The following is a 14654-nucleotide window of genomic DNA, read 5'->3' as shown; positions in this document are numbered from 1 at the left end:
AACCAAAATTGTACTCACTGAAGACACAAACGGTATCCCTTTCGACCCATCTAAATACCGCTCTATGATTGGTTCATTGCTTTATCTTTGTGCATCTAGACCAGACATCATATTTAGTGTATGCATGTGTGCTAGATTTCAAGCTTCCCCTAGGGAAAGTCATCATAAGACAGTTAAGCATATTCTTAGATACCTTGTTCACACCCCAAAGTTGGGTCTATGGTACCCCAAGGATGCTAAGTTTGATCTCATTGGGTACACGGATGCGGATTGGGCCGGAGACAAAGTGGATCGTAAGTCCACCTCCGGTGCATGTCAATTTCTTGGACGCTCATTAGTAAGTTGGTCCTCGAAGAAACAAAATGGTATTGCCCTCTCCACCACCGAAGCAGTACATTGCAACCGCCAGTTGTGCAACTCAATTACTATGGATGATGCAAACTTTAAAGGATTACGGTATCACCTATAGACATGTGCCTCTTCTATGTGATAATGAAAGTGCCATCAATATTGTTGAGAATCCCAAAGATCATACCCGCACCAAGCACATTGATATTAGATATCATTTCTTGAGGGATCATGTGGAAAAGGGTGACATTGATATTGCTCATGTTAGTACTGATATACAACTTGCAGACATTTTCACCAAGCCATTGGATGAAGCAAGGTTTTGTCAACTTAGGCGTGAACTTGGTATCTTGGAGCTTGACAACATTATGTGAAATCTAGCACTCATCCATGCATTTACTTCATGTCTTGTCTAGATGTAGGCATGTATTTAGGGGGAGACATTCAACTCATGAGTTTTCTCACCCGATATGATGCATAAATAAACAAAACACTCTCAAAGTTACTATGTTACCACTTTGTGACTTAGTACTTTAAATGATGGAGTTGTGATGTTGGGCTCAAGATTAAAATCTTCGCAGTACCAAGTCACGTATACTCAAACATGGTGGACTTGTCCACCGCCCACTCTTAGAGAGGCTGGACTTTTTCTTAATTTTGTTTTCTATGTGTTTGTCCGGTGTTTTTCTCTCTATTTGAGTGTTCTCGTTGTTGTTTTTGTGTTTTGCCCCCAGCTCACGTTCTACCCAAGCCTCTCTCATCTCGAAACCATCTGATATTTGTATAGTGCACAAGCTTCAAATCATAACCACATAAATGTTGATGTGGTGTGTGGTGGTCTTGGGAGCTTTCGGACTCCCTCCCTCAAGTTCTCAGGAGTTCAAAGAGGTTGTAATCTCTCTGGATATCCCGGAACTTCCGGGGTGGTTCCCGGAACTTCCGGCCTTGCCCGGAACTTCCGGGCGTCGCGGGTCATGGGCACTTATTACGAGCATGGGATAACAAAGGGGCCTTTTTCCCTTTCTCCTCTGTTCCACTGATCTCTTTCCCTGTGGCGCCCCTCACCCTTCGACGACTTCAGGGTGAGCTGCCAGCCCCCGGAACCTCCGGCTCCTTCTTCCCTTTCATCGTGCTTGGAGGGGATCTGTCCTCTCTACCATCTCCATGGAGGAAGGTAACCTAAGCTTCTCTCTGCTCTCTCTAGATTCCTAGGGATTGTAGGCTATGCTTATGGTTCTAGGATAAACACAAACTTCACATCTCGAGTCCTGCATCCACTTTAGATCTGCAGTACTCCATGACTTTCACCTCTCGTTGGTCGATCCATGTCTGTCCCCTGCTTAGATTCGGAAGGAGCCCTGCGACTATGCTGGTGCCCGGAACTTCCGGGCAGGCCGGACCTTCCGGCCTCGCTAGGGTTTCCATGTTCGGGCTGGGCCGGCACTTCCGTTGGCCGGAACTTCCGGGCACCCCGGAACTTTTGGCTCCCGGAACTTCCGCCCTCTCCCGGAACTTCCGGTCTAAGCAGAGTTCTGTCAAATTTTCAACTAGTGAGATTCTTTGATTTTTTTAGGCTTGTGTACTTATTCTGCCCCCATGCTACTCTCTCTCTCTCTCTCTCTCTCTCTCTCTCTCTCTCTCTCTCTCTCTCTCTCTCTCTTTGTCAGCAGGAGGGTCTGGTTCGCGTGCTCACTCATCCAAGGTGTATGAACAGAAATCCAAAGCTAGGGTCAAGAAGACAACGGTTGTTGTTTTGGGACGTGAGAACATGTTTGACTGCCATCCTAAGGAAGATGTTGGGGCTAAAGATAGTGCATCTCCTCCTGCTGCTCCCGCCCGATCCAAATTGTTAGGCTCACCTTCATATTCCGCATTAGTTCCTAAAATTGCTAAGTAATAAATGAAATTTGTAATTGTACCTATTCACCCCCCCCCTCTAGGTCCATCTTGATCCTTTCACATGTATGTCGGCCGCTGGTGAGTGTGCCAGCATGAACTGTGTGGTGTTTTTTGAAGCTGGCATTGTATGCCGGCGCTGGCATAATGCCGGCATGAGCTTCGGGTGACGACATGGCCGCCGGCATGATCTATGGCCGCGGGCCTTTTTTAAAAATTGTGTGCGGACATGAAATGGGCCGGCGCGTTTGACGCACTGCCGATCCAAATCTAAAACAAGGCGGACGCCGGGCGGGCGGCCGACCCAAATGGAGGCGGACAAAAGCGCCGTCCGTTTGGGTCGCCCCGTTGGAGTTGCTCTTACTATTCTTCAACACATAGAGTGAGTACTCTACAATTTGGATTCCTTGCAAAGCTGGACTGACAGTTTGACACTCATCTAGGATGATGTTGTCTTAGCTCAGATTACCATCTTTTGTTCATGATGTTTTCAAAAACTGGCATAGGATAATTTTTCTATTTTTTCCTGCTTTTTCTTGTATCATATGTACAGATTCATTTTAATATAGAAAAAAATACCATAGAACTATTATTCTATGGTTCTGGGTTTAAAAACACAAATCTATGAAGCTTTAGGGGCAAAAATAGCAAGAGCTAGCAATTGCAAATTTTCATTCTGGTTGCTCCTACATGTACAGACCTACCTTCCATACGTACTGTGTCTTGTACTATTTTTATAATAAATAATAATGGAAGAGTTCGTCCTTTGGCAGCCATGTAACCTTCCTTTGTGACATATATGGCGATCGACCGTTAATCGGCTATACATGATGTGAGACCGGGTGTCTGCAAACAAGTATATGCTTGTGCATAACATTTTTTATATTTTCTTGGTTAATTTTCCGCAGTATTTACAAAGTGAGTTCAAAACACAATGTAATTCAATAACTGTAAACTTAGCCAATAAGTCCTAGATGCAAGAAAGTTGACAGGTAGAGACCCGTGACTCAGCGGTACTACAAGGAGTAGCATTCTGACGACCCCCAGTGCCCGCTCTTCATCCTCCTATCCGTGATTATCCGTTTGCACATTGTGCAAGAGCTTGCTGCGCACACCATACAGAAGATATATTTCTCATCGTCCTGGATGCATACGTTTATATGGCCATTAGTTAACCTTATTAGATGCATAGAGAGACAAACCAGTGCTATGTACTACTCCCTCCGTCCCAAAATTTTTGTCTTAAATTTGTCTAAATACGGATGTATCTAATTACATTTTAGTGTTAGATACATCCGTATCTAAACAAATGTAAGACAAGAATTTTGGGACGGAGGGAATACTTGGATAGGCAAATCATCAAAAGTTAGGCATGGCTACCTTGAAAGTCATTTCACGACACCTTGGACATCTCACCATAGCGCCTACTGGTTTCAACTGATTCCGCATCTGGTTTCCAAATTGCAGTTCATCTATTTGTCTATCCAAGTCTGTCATGTCATGAGACTCAAAGAGGCGACAGTTCCTACAAATTACAGTGCATTGGGTTAAGTGAAAAAAACGATCCTCGTCTCCCCTTATTTCATGAAATATATGGAAAAGAAGTATGAAGGGCCTACGTGAAATGACTGTAGCCACGGATCGCCTTGCCGCAGCGGAAGCAAAAGAACTGACCACAGTTTCCACACACCATTTTGTTGCAGCCTTCACTTTTGGCGATGGCAATTCGGCATTTCGGACATACCCGAACATCTTTGTATAACTCTCTGATGTTCGATAGTTCTTGCGCTACCTCCCTCTCAGTCATTCTGCCTGACCCCTGCAACCGTAAAACAAAAACTAAATAAGCATCATATGCTCAGTAAAATAGTACTACCTCTGTCCTATAATATAAAACGTTTTTTGACACCATGATAGTGTTAAAAAAACGTGTTACAGAGGAAGTAGCATTCACAGTCTCCCTCCAATTCTAACACGCTCAAACACACCCAAGAGATTTTATTAGTTGCATCTTTACCCTCCGACGTTGGAGCTTTTGTTCTGGAGTTAGACATTGTTTCCCTGGATGCCATAATTCCTTGCGAAAACCGCAGAAGGTATACGAACATTTCGGACATTCTGCATTGTTATCCTCATCTTCCACGCAACCAACCACACATTTTTGGCAGTAAACCACGTCTGCCATTGAGTCCAACGCTTTCTCCAGAGCAAGCCTATCCCAGCGTTCAAACTCTTCTTTGCTAAGAAGCCTCTTTAGCAGATGGTGTGGAATGGAAGTATTGCACTTGGTGTCAGGGCAAACTAACTGAAACAAAGTGCCTTCCTTCACATGCATCTTGCATAACGTCTCCATGCACTTCACACAATACAAGTGCTGGCATGGAAGCTTGATGAAGTTTGAACCTAAATGGTTCAGAGCTAAAGTTAGTTTATACAGGGAAAAAAAACTTAGACCAGTACAATTCAGCATCCAAAGAAACTTGATTGAAAAGAAAAGAAGTCATAGAAATTTCTTAACAACCATATAATAAATCGGTTCCTTACTGATATTATTGCTGAATAAACAACAAGTTCTTTTTTTTTGAAAAGGAGGATTGCCCCTGGCCTCTGCATCACAATGATGCATGCAGCCATATTATTAATGAATAAACAACAAGTGGGAAAAAGGGAAATAGTTTTACCTTTCCACTGGTTAAGGCATATCTTGCACATATGGAGGTCCTCAAGAAAAGCTTGGTAACGTTTCTTACTACTGTAGCTGAGCATGGAAGGGATCACAGACTCCAGTGAGATACTTCTTGAGATTGCACGCCGATCTCCGTTGTGTCTCCTGCTCTGAATGTCTTGACCTAACAATATTTTGCCATCAAACCAGAGATTTAACAAGGAAGAACTTCGTATCCACTCGACCCATTGATATATCACTTCCTGCCCTGGCAGCTCTGCCCAGATAGTATCAAGCATCTCACAGAGTTGAGAAACATCAGGCCCATCCATCCATTTAGCGGTTACAGTAAAATACGGGGGCTCTTTGCTAGGATACGATTTTGGAAGTAGGCATGTCAATATCAAAGGAGGCAAGTACTCAAAGTTGCAGGTGTAAGAGAATTCATCAGGCCCAGCATCATGTTCTTTTGTGTCATGATCATCATCAGGACATCCTCCATATTTTGCTTTTTCAGTAGCTGAAGAAAGCCTGGCACACACTTGAGCGTCATCATGAAGATCGTAACGTATGCAGATCTGTAATCGAAGCGGTACAAATGAAACAGCGTTAAACACAAATTTCCACCATCCAAAGAAGAGACGAAATAGCACCAATGAACAACACAAGAAACCTGGAAATAGCGGAGCCCTGCTTTGCTTCTGAATTCGACGAGGTCATCCCCATATATTGCTTCCAATGCCATCAGCTGCAGTGGAGATAAAACGAGCAAACGAATGAGCCATGCTACAAACTGTGCTCCGGATAAGCATCAATGTTTGAATGAACTCGAAATCGACAGTCCAACAATGTTTCTTTCTCGAACAAGGCTATGCCTCTTATCCGATCGTCACAGAAAAGTTCAAGATCACAAGATTACTGAAATTTTCCCAGCTTGACCCCAGTAGGTTAGTTAGTATACTGGACCTCGTCCTCTTGTCGCTCCTGATTGTTTCGTATCTCGTCTTCGTCCGCCTCGCTCTCAGGCTGAAGGCAAGCCGCGGCTTCCTCCAGCCTCGAATCAGCCGCGGCCGCCGCGACCCACGGAGAGTCAATGTCCAGCACGTCCTCCTCAGCGCGGCCATCACACGACACCGGCTGTGCCCCCGCGGCGCGCGAGGAGGATGAGGAGGACGCCTCGTGTGAGAAGTCACGGGAAGGGTCGCGGTGGGGTAGCGGCGGTGGCGATGACGCGGTGCCGACGGAATCTGCAGCCATGGCGGGAAGCTCGGAGCTTGGACCCTTGGAGTTGTAATTGAGTTGGGACCGTGCTTGTTCTCCGTTGAGTTTGGGGTTTGTGTAGTTTAATTACGGTAAAGATTCCTACCCTACGGTCGACCGATTATGCCACGTCATTGGTGGATTTTGGTATGAAAAAAGATTGGCCATGGCATAGCCTCACAATAATGGATTGGCTACGCTTGGGATTGAGAGAGTCATACATGATGCGTCGCTTGTTGATCGCTTGGATTCTGGTGTGCTGGAATTTCTCTCGTGTGATCAATCGACGCAGCACAATTATGACAACTCGATAGAGCTTCCAAAGTTGATAGCTACGGCGAGCTGGTTCGTATGGCAGCAGTGTAGACAACAGGTCAGAGGGGAGCAAGTACAGACGCTGTTGCGATCGGCGCTAGCCATTCATGCATTGGCTCTTAACTTCACATGAGCGGCAGCGAAACAAACTACCGCACCTAGGCGGAACACATGGTCCATTGTTTTGACAACGCAACGAATTCTAAACGTTGATGCGTCTTTTATTGAGGATCTGCATTCGGGGTTATGTGGGGCGATAGTTAGAGGCAATGGCGGAGCTTAGTAGAAGTCTGAGGGGGCCATGGCCCCTAGCCCTAGGCAAAAGTATGAAGAAATTTACTATGCATGGCTTAGATTTGGGAAAGATCAATTCTTTGCCCTCATAATTGTTCATATTTTTGCTTTGCCCCCCCCCCCCCCCCCCCCACCGAGATTCCCGTCAAGCTCCACCACTAGTTAGAGACCACAGAGGTAATTTCATTGCTGCTTCTACTTCTCTCCTTAAGCATGTGGCGGATGTCGTCTCTGCGAAAGCGGCGACATTACTTGAAGGTTTAAAGTTACTTCAAAGTATGGGGTGCAATAATGTTATGGTGAAGATGGATAATATTTTGTGGTCGATGTTATACATCTGCATGAGGGACATTCTATGGCGGCGGCTTCAATTTTAGATGATTGCAGAGCGTTATTACGAGACTTTGGAAAGATTACTATTGGGCACTCTAATAGAGAATTAAATATAGTTGCTCATGAGCTAGCTGAGTGTGGGCGTGCAAACACCCCTTCTTTGTGGGAGGATGCACCTATGGGTACTATTGCTAAAATTTGCAGACGATGTAAGCATTATTTGAGATTAATAAAGTAAGGCATGAAGGCCTTTCCGTAAAAAAATAGCCTTGAATTAGTAGCCGTAATTTTTTTTAAAGAAAAACACCCAAAGAGCATATTACATATGTAATTATCAAGGAAAAAACAAAAGCATGGTATAATAGACTGGCAATTGGACGCAGACGATCACCAAAGTTAAAATTACAAGAGAAATCATACTATCATTTTTTGTCATTCGATTGAGCGCCGCCCGCGGGAGATTGGAAAGTACTATTTTTTCAAGAAAAAAGGAAGATGATTTTTTGATCCCAAAAAAAGATGGGCGGGTCCAAAACGCAAAAAAGAGAAAATCTCAAAATGGGTCATTCTGTACTAAATATATCATAGATAAAAGAAGATGTGCTTATGGGGCAGGCTAAAAGGAAAAGTGTGTCAGACATGGAGTTTTTTTATCCCGAGCTCACATGCATCATGATGAACAGTATAAAATAAAATAAAATAAATCTTTTTTAGATAACCATTAATGAATTCTTCACCCATGTACAAAATTCGATGATGGAATGACATTCATGTCGATGCTCCGGAGAAAATATTGTTGGGAGCATTTTGGGGCATCTTTTTTTTTTGCTCATACCTCCATGAATGTCATTTCATCCCAAATTTTTGTATGCAACTGAAACATTCAACAGTGTTTATCACAAAAAGGATTCAGAATTTTATGATTTTTTTACTATTTTTCAAATTTTACTGTTCTCTGGGGAGCATATGAGCTCGTGAGCACTTTCAAAAGTGTGTTATCCATCAACTACCTCTTGAAGAGCTAGGTAGTTTATCATCCTTACATGCCCCCTCCCCCTATGAAGTACTAACTTGGTCCGAACTTGGAAAGTAAATAGTCAAATCAAGTTAGCCTATTGAAAACGTAAGTCCATGGACCTTATGAACCGACTTAGAGCATCTTCAAGGGCAATGGGCAAATTTGTCTCCCCCCCCCCCCCCCCCCCCCCCATCTGTCTCCGGCAGCAGGACGTCAAGCACCATTTGTCCTACAACATTTGATAGATCAACATTCAATATTCAGTATATCAACATAAGACATTCGATAGCTCAACATACGACAAAATAAAACTTAGGACAGGACAACATATTTCAACTAAGGAAATGAAATATTAGGAAATACTAACATATAAAATTTTAAAAGAATCACCGGCGAGATCCCTTTCTTCCTCCAAAATGGAACTAGAGGTTGAAGGGGGTGTAGTGGTCATTGCCAGGGCCGTCGAGTCATCCTACATCCCAATGAAGCCTCAATGAGCATCCAAGTGTTCTTGCGGCGGTGGCAGGCGACCAATTATTTGGTGCTTAAAGATCGAGACTTGAGCATGCAGACCACCGAGTCCTTGTCGGAGTCGGACGAAGATGCGCCGTGTGGGTTGGGTGAGCCGACGTTGCTCAATTCGAGTCAGGGCAGTCCGCGGCTTCTCACGCCGGGTTACCTAAGCCACAACCCATGAACTCGTAAATAGCCGCCGCCTGCACTATTGCACTCATCCCGGGTAGTTGCGACAGAGCATATCGGAATGACAAGAGCGGGTGACCATAAAGTTCACATTTTCCAAATTCGCTAACATTTTCTAAACACGGGAATATTTTCCAGTTCAAGAACATTTTTAAAATTCAGGAATCTATTTTTCAAATTTGTAAGATTTTAATTTTTTTTGATTATTTTCTTGAATTCATGAGCATTTTGAAATTCTGTGAACACTTTTTTTAATTCATGAGCATTTTTTAAAATTTGTGAACTTTATTAAATTCATGGACATTCCTTCAAATTCGTGAACATGTTTAAAACCCATGAATATTTTCCGGTTTCATGAATATTTTTCTCAATTTGTGAACTTATTAAAATTCAGGATCATTTTAAATATTTGCAAACATTTTCTCATTTTCGTGAAAATTCTCCTAATTCATGAACATTTTTTCAAATTTTTGAACATTTCCAAATTTACAAACATTCTTTCAAATTCAGGAACATTTCCTAATTCTTGAACATTAGTAAAATTCAGGAATAGTCCCTCCATCCCATAATATAAGACAGTTTTGCAAGCTATCTTAGCTTCCAAAAATGTCTTACATTATGGGACAGAGGGAGTAGTTTTTATTTTTGCGAACATTTTATTAAGTCACAAATTTTTTACAAATTTGTGAAGTTTTTAAAATTCATGATTTGTTTATTAATTCATGAACATTTAAAAAATATCTCATGGAAAAAAATCAAGAACAAATTTCAAATTTGTGAACACTTTTTAAAATTCATGAGCATGCAAAATGGTCGTTTAATGCGTGAGATTTATCACAGTACGCTTTCTCACACGACCCAGGAGACTCCAATAGTGCCGGTTCTATTGAAAACAATGCCTCTTTGAGGCATTATTATTGAAAATATGTTTTTTTTTCATCAAACTGAATGGCAGAGTGCCTGCCTTTTCTTCAAAAGAATCATGTATTATGAAAGATTCCTTATGACGAAGTTTATTTAGAGAAGCATTAGTAATGTAGTACTCCCTCTGTAAACTAATATAAGAGCGTTTAGATCACTAAAGTAATGATCTAAATGCTCTTATATTAGTTTACGGAGGGAGTACTTGGTTGTACTATATTATACTACTTGCTTGTGTTTATGTCCAACAAACTGAATTTACAAGTCGAGTTGAGCGACAGAATCAGGACAGAACATAGCAATTCTGCATGCCGAGCCGTAACTTTACAGAATTATTGCATATATACTGTACGTTAACTGTGTGCACAAAAGGCCCTGGGCACGCTGAGATACACGAGCTTTTGTTGAGAAAAGTAGAAACACCGATCGGCAATTTCTCATTCTGGTTTCTCCAACCCAGTTACCCTAGCTTGTCAGGTATGGTCATTTATCCATACGCGTAACGTCGTATTCAGCTACACATAACGTCAGATCCAGCGTTTGACGCCAACGGCAAAATCCTGCGAAACTGTGACAACGGTAGCACAGGAACAACTCTACAAACTTTTCAGCTTCATGCATCCCCCTGATCATCCTTGATGGCCCCTTTGCCTCGCATCCTCGACCTGCTGCTGCCCTGCCCGTGCTGCTTGGACTGTGTGGAATAGCTAGCTCGGCACGTCCAGCAGTAAATGTATTTATCATCATCCTGGATGCATATGGTCATTGGTTAGATCATGCATAGAGAGATAAACTGACGATGTTTAAATTAGTCATCAGTAACCACCCTTGCGAAACTGACCAGAATGGATGCCACTTCTGTCATATTCCAGATTCGAAAGACAGGTTTAGTTACCTTGAGTACTTCTTGACGGCATTTTGGACACTTCACGGTATCGCTTCCAGCTACCTGGCGCCTCTGAGCTCGCATGCCTCTTTCATTTTTCAGCACTTCCATTTGCCTCTGCCACACCGTCGTGTCATTGTCAACAGGCGCAAAGAGCTGACAGCCTTTACTCCTACAGTGGATGGATTTACGCTATAGTTTATCAAATCACACATGGATAAAGATACTTAAGCCCATGATCCTGACTGGATTCCCTTGCTTTTAAAGAACCTAGTAACTTTGAATTTTGAACAGTCTACCTGAAATGATCATATCCAGTTATGGCCTTGCCACAGCGGAAGCACAAGAACTGACCACAGTTGCCGCACTCTATTTTGTTGCACCCTTCAGTTCTGCTGATGGGCATCTTGCATTTTGGACATAATATAGCATCTCTGTACAGCTTTTTTATACTCAGCATTTCTTTTACCATCTCCCACTCAGTCATCCTGCCTGACGCCTGCAAACATAAAATTGCAGACAACGGATAGAAAATGTTTAGTAACATGTCAACAGTTGATAAGTAACTCCGCAGCAAAGAGGTCCAAAGGTGTATGGTACTGTCCAAAGATCTTAATTGTATCATTGAAGGATTTAAACCACAAGACTTTTATTGAGCTACACTCTACCAAGATGCATATGAACTGCACAGTTAAATATGAATGCAAGTTTGAAACAAAATACCCTAGATTCTAACTTTCTAAGTTTCCACCAATGCTGATATTTTACCTGTTTGCGCTGGAGCTTTTGTTCTGCAGTTAGACACTGTTTCCCTGGATGGCGTGGGTCCTTGCAAAACGAGCAGAAGATAAAGGAACATTTTGGACATTGTGCATTGTTATCCTCATCTTCCAAGCAACCGATCGCACACTTGGGACAGTAAACCACATCTGACATCGAGTCCAATGCTTTCTCAAGAGCAAGCCTATCCCAACGTTGGAACTCTTCTTCCCTCAGAAGCCTCTTCAACAGATATGGTGGAATAGAAGCATTGCATTTCGTCTCAGGGCACACCAAATGAAACACGGTACCTTCCTTCACATGCATCCTGCATAAGGTCTCCATGCATTTCACACAAAATAAGTGCTGGCATGGAAGCCTGACGAAGTTTGAACCTGGTTGTTTCAGAATGGAAGTTAGTTTACTAAGGAAATGAATTTAATGAGCCTCATTCAGTTTCTTAAGAAACTCGACTAGAAATAAATAACAGGTTCATTGGTTCTTAATCACCACTATGAAGCATCAACATATCAGCCAGGTATTGGTTACCACAAGGGCACAGTTAAACAAGATTACAAAGTACAGTGTGGACTGATCGCCATAGAATAAGTGGTATTCTTCAAAAGAAAGCCCAGGCCAATCCATTAAAACGGAATAATCATTGGTATGGCTGCACGAACAAGCAAAAAGAGAAAAGGCCTACCTTTGCTCTGGTTAAGGCATATCCTGCATGTATGGAGATTCTCGAGAAAAGCTTCGTACTGCTTCTTACTGCTGTAATTAAGCATTGAAGGGATCACAGACTCCAGTGAGAGATTTCTTGAGATTGCACGGTTATCTCCTTTGTGGGTTGGACAATCTGAACCCAATGTGATTTTACCATCAAACAGGAGATATGACAAAGAAGAGTTACGTATCCACTCAACCCACTGGTATACCACTTCTTGCCCTGGTAGCTCTGCCCAAATGGTGTCAAGCATCTCACAGAGTTGAGAAACATTATGCCCATCCATCCATTTAGCAGTGACATTAAAATATGGGGGGTCTTTGCTTGGGTAGGACTTCGGAAGCAAGCATGTCAGTATCAAAGGAGGCAGGTGCTCAAAGTTGCACGTGTAAGAGAATTCATCTGGTTCATCATCATGTTCCTCTGTACAATCATTAGGACATCCATCTTTTCGATTTCCACTAGCTGAAGACAATTTAGCACACACTTCAGCGCCATCATGCAGATCATAATGTATGTAAATCTGTAATTAAATAAAAAGAAGAAAAACCATTAAACCCATATTTTCACTTCCTGGGAAGAAGAGGAAATATCACTGATGGCAATTTGAAAAACCACATATGGCCAGCACAGGAAACCTGGAAATAATGGAGCCCTTCTTTGCTCTCAAATTCAACCAGGTCATCCCCATATATCGCTTCCAATGCCATCAACTGCAGTAAATGATGAGATCAAGTGAGCAAACAAATGACCTGTTATACGATAGTGCAAAGTAACAATGCTGGATGAAGCGGAGACACTCATAAATTCAGAATCAACACAGCCTAAATTCAGTACACGCGTAAAACAAAGCTTCTTTCCCTTGTATGCAATTTACCAGGATCCAGAAGTAATTCAAAATCAATTTGCGGGACAGGAGTAACTCAAATTAAAATGCTACAAGCGCCAAATTGAAATAGTGCAAAGGACCAGCAATATATTTCTTAATAGAATTTCGTAGTTCTCATAGTTATTCTCTGGCAAAACCCTCGCCCAAATCCTGGTAATTCCAAATACTCCCAACGCTGCAGGTCAGCACCATAGTCGTACGAACAGAGAAATTGCATTGCAATTCTCACACCACGGACCAATGCTACGAGATTAGCGAAGTTTCCCCAATTTGATTAGTTACCAGACCTCGTCCTCATGTCGCTGCCGGTTGTCTCGTATCTCATCCTCGTCCCCCTCCTCCTCGGCGCGGAGGTGAAGTCCCGCCGCCGCGGCCGCCTCCAACCTCGATTCCGCCTCGCCCTCCGCCACCCACGGGGAGTCCAGGTCGAGCACGTCATCCTCGCCGCCGCCGCCGCCGCCGCCACACGACACCGGCCTCGCTTCGACGGGGCGCGACCAGGACGAGGAGAATGCCTCGGCCGAGAAGCTATGGGCGGGGACGTCGCGGTGAGATCCCAGCGCCCTCGAAGAGGAGGAGACGGCGGACGCAACCGCCATGGCCGGAGCTCGATCGGAGTTGTCGCCGGTGGCGGAATCGTGGAGCGGGGTGGAGCTCGCTTCGCTTTTGCTCCTCCGGGGGTTGGGGGTCGGGGGTTTGTTGCTGTTGTAGGGGGGAGAAGAGCTGCCAAATTTTATTTTATTTTAGTGACAAAATTGCGAAATATATTGCCTTGCAGGAAAAGAAACAATTGACCTTGGTGGACCTAAAGTCGGAATACAATTCTGTTGTTCATATTTGTCCGTTGGCCCAGTGGTTAGATGAGTTAAATCCTTCCAGCCCATCAAGGAAATAAGATTAGCCCAGTGTAGATGACTTTATTTTCTTGATAAATCCAGTGTAGATGAATTTTATTGTACTTGCCAGTCTCTTGTTCCGGGAAAAATAAGAAACCACGTCACATAAAATATTTTTTTTCGGAACACATAAAATATATATTATCGTGGACCTAAATTAGACAGGCCTTGTACAATGCAAGGTGCTTAGAGAAATAAGCTAAACTTTCTCTAAGCATCGGTACTTATTTTTACAGGATAGATGCTTAGTTAGGCGTTTTTTTATATAAATAGTCACTGATGCTTCAGAAAAATCGGATTTATTTTTTAAAACATCTTTCTAAGCATCTAGCATTGTAAAAGGCCTAAGCCCATTTTCTTGCTCCGGTACCAGTGGATGACGAAACAAGGGTTGCTGTTGCGCTATGCTTGATGATGATGTACTTGAGCTTAGGTGAGGGACGCGGAATATTCAACGAGGCGTACCATTCATCTCCACCACGTGAGATTTGGAGCCATGGTCCATCGACAACGAAGCAGCTTACATAGGTTTTATCATATAGATAGACAAGTAGGCAGTGGTGGTACTCTAGTTTCTTCCCAGAGCACTTCGAGTCCAAGAGTCACCTTTTTTATCCTACACTACAAATAAAACTTTACTCGCCCAATACGACCCGGCCGTAGCTTGTCCGGATCCCGTGTTAGGTAACCTACCTCCATGTCATGATCCGCGACAACGCCCTACTGACAAATGAATCAATCATGC

The 14654-nt window shown here is 43.1% G+C and overlaps 2 protein-coding genes across 2 annotated transcripts; both read right to left on the bottom strand.

Annotated features, from left to right (window-relative positions):
* Nucleotides 1–3159: 3159 nt before the first annotated feature.
* LOC123186012 (E3 ubiquitin-protein ligase RNF14-like) lies at nucleotides 3160–6375 on the bottom strand. Its single transcript, XM_044597810.1, has 7 exons — nucleotides 5876–6375; nucleotides 5583–5657; nucleotides 4926–5487; nucleotides 4262–4647; nucleotides 3864–4063; nucleotides 3625–3769; nucleotides 3160–3386 (listed from the first exon to the last, which is right to left on the bottom strand). The coding sequence occupies exons 1-7, from the start codon at nucleotides 6164–6166 to the stop codon at nucleotides 3261–3263; spliced, it is 1785 nt and encodes a 594-aa protein (XP_044453745.1). The 5' UTR covers nucleotides 6167–6375; the 3' UTR covers nucleotides 3160–3260.
* Nucleotides 6376–10132: 3757 nt separating this feature from the next.
* Nucleotides 10133–13730, bottom strand: LOC123186011 (E3 ubiquitin-protein ligase RNF14). Its single transcript, XM_044597809.1, has 7 exons — nucleotides 13301–13730; nucleotides 12763–12837; nucleotides 12101–12647; nucleotides 11407–11792; nucleotides 10938–11137; nucleotides 10648–10810; nucleotides 10133–10500 (listed from the first exon to the last, which is right to left on the bottom strand). Exons 1-7 carry the CDS (start codon nucleotides 13610–13612, stop codon nucleotides 10366–10368), a joined length of 1818 nt encoding a protein of 605 aa, XP_044453744.1. The 5' UTR covers nucleotides 13613–13730; the 3' UTR covers nucleotides 10133–10365.
* Nucleotides 13731–14654: the final 924 nt, after the last annotated feature.

The sequence above is a fragment of the Triticum aestivum genome, chromosome 2A (genome assembly GCF_018294505.1).
Source record: "Triticum aestivum cultivar Chinese Spring chromosome 2A, IWGSC CS RefSeq v2.1, whole genome shotgun sequence".
Classification (NCBI taxonomy): Eukaryota; Viridiplantae; Streptophyta; class Magnoliopsida; order Poales; family Poaceae; genus Triticum; species Triticum aestivum.
The sequence above is the reverse complement of the archived record's forward strand: the minus strand, read 5'-3'. Positions and strand labels throughout refer to the sequence as shown.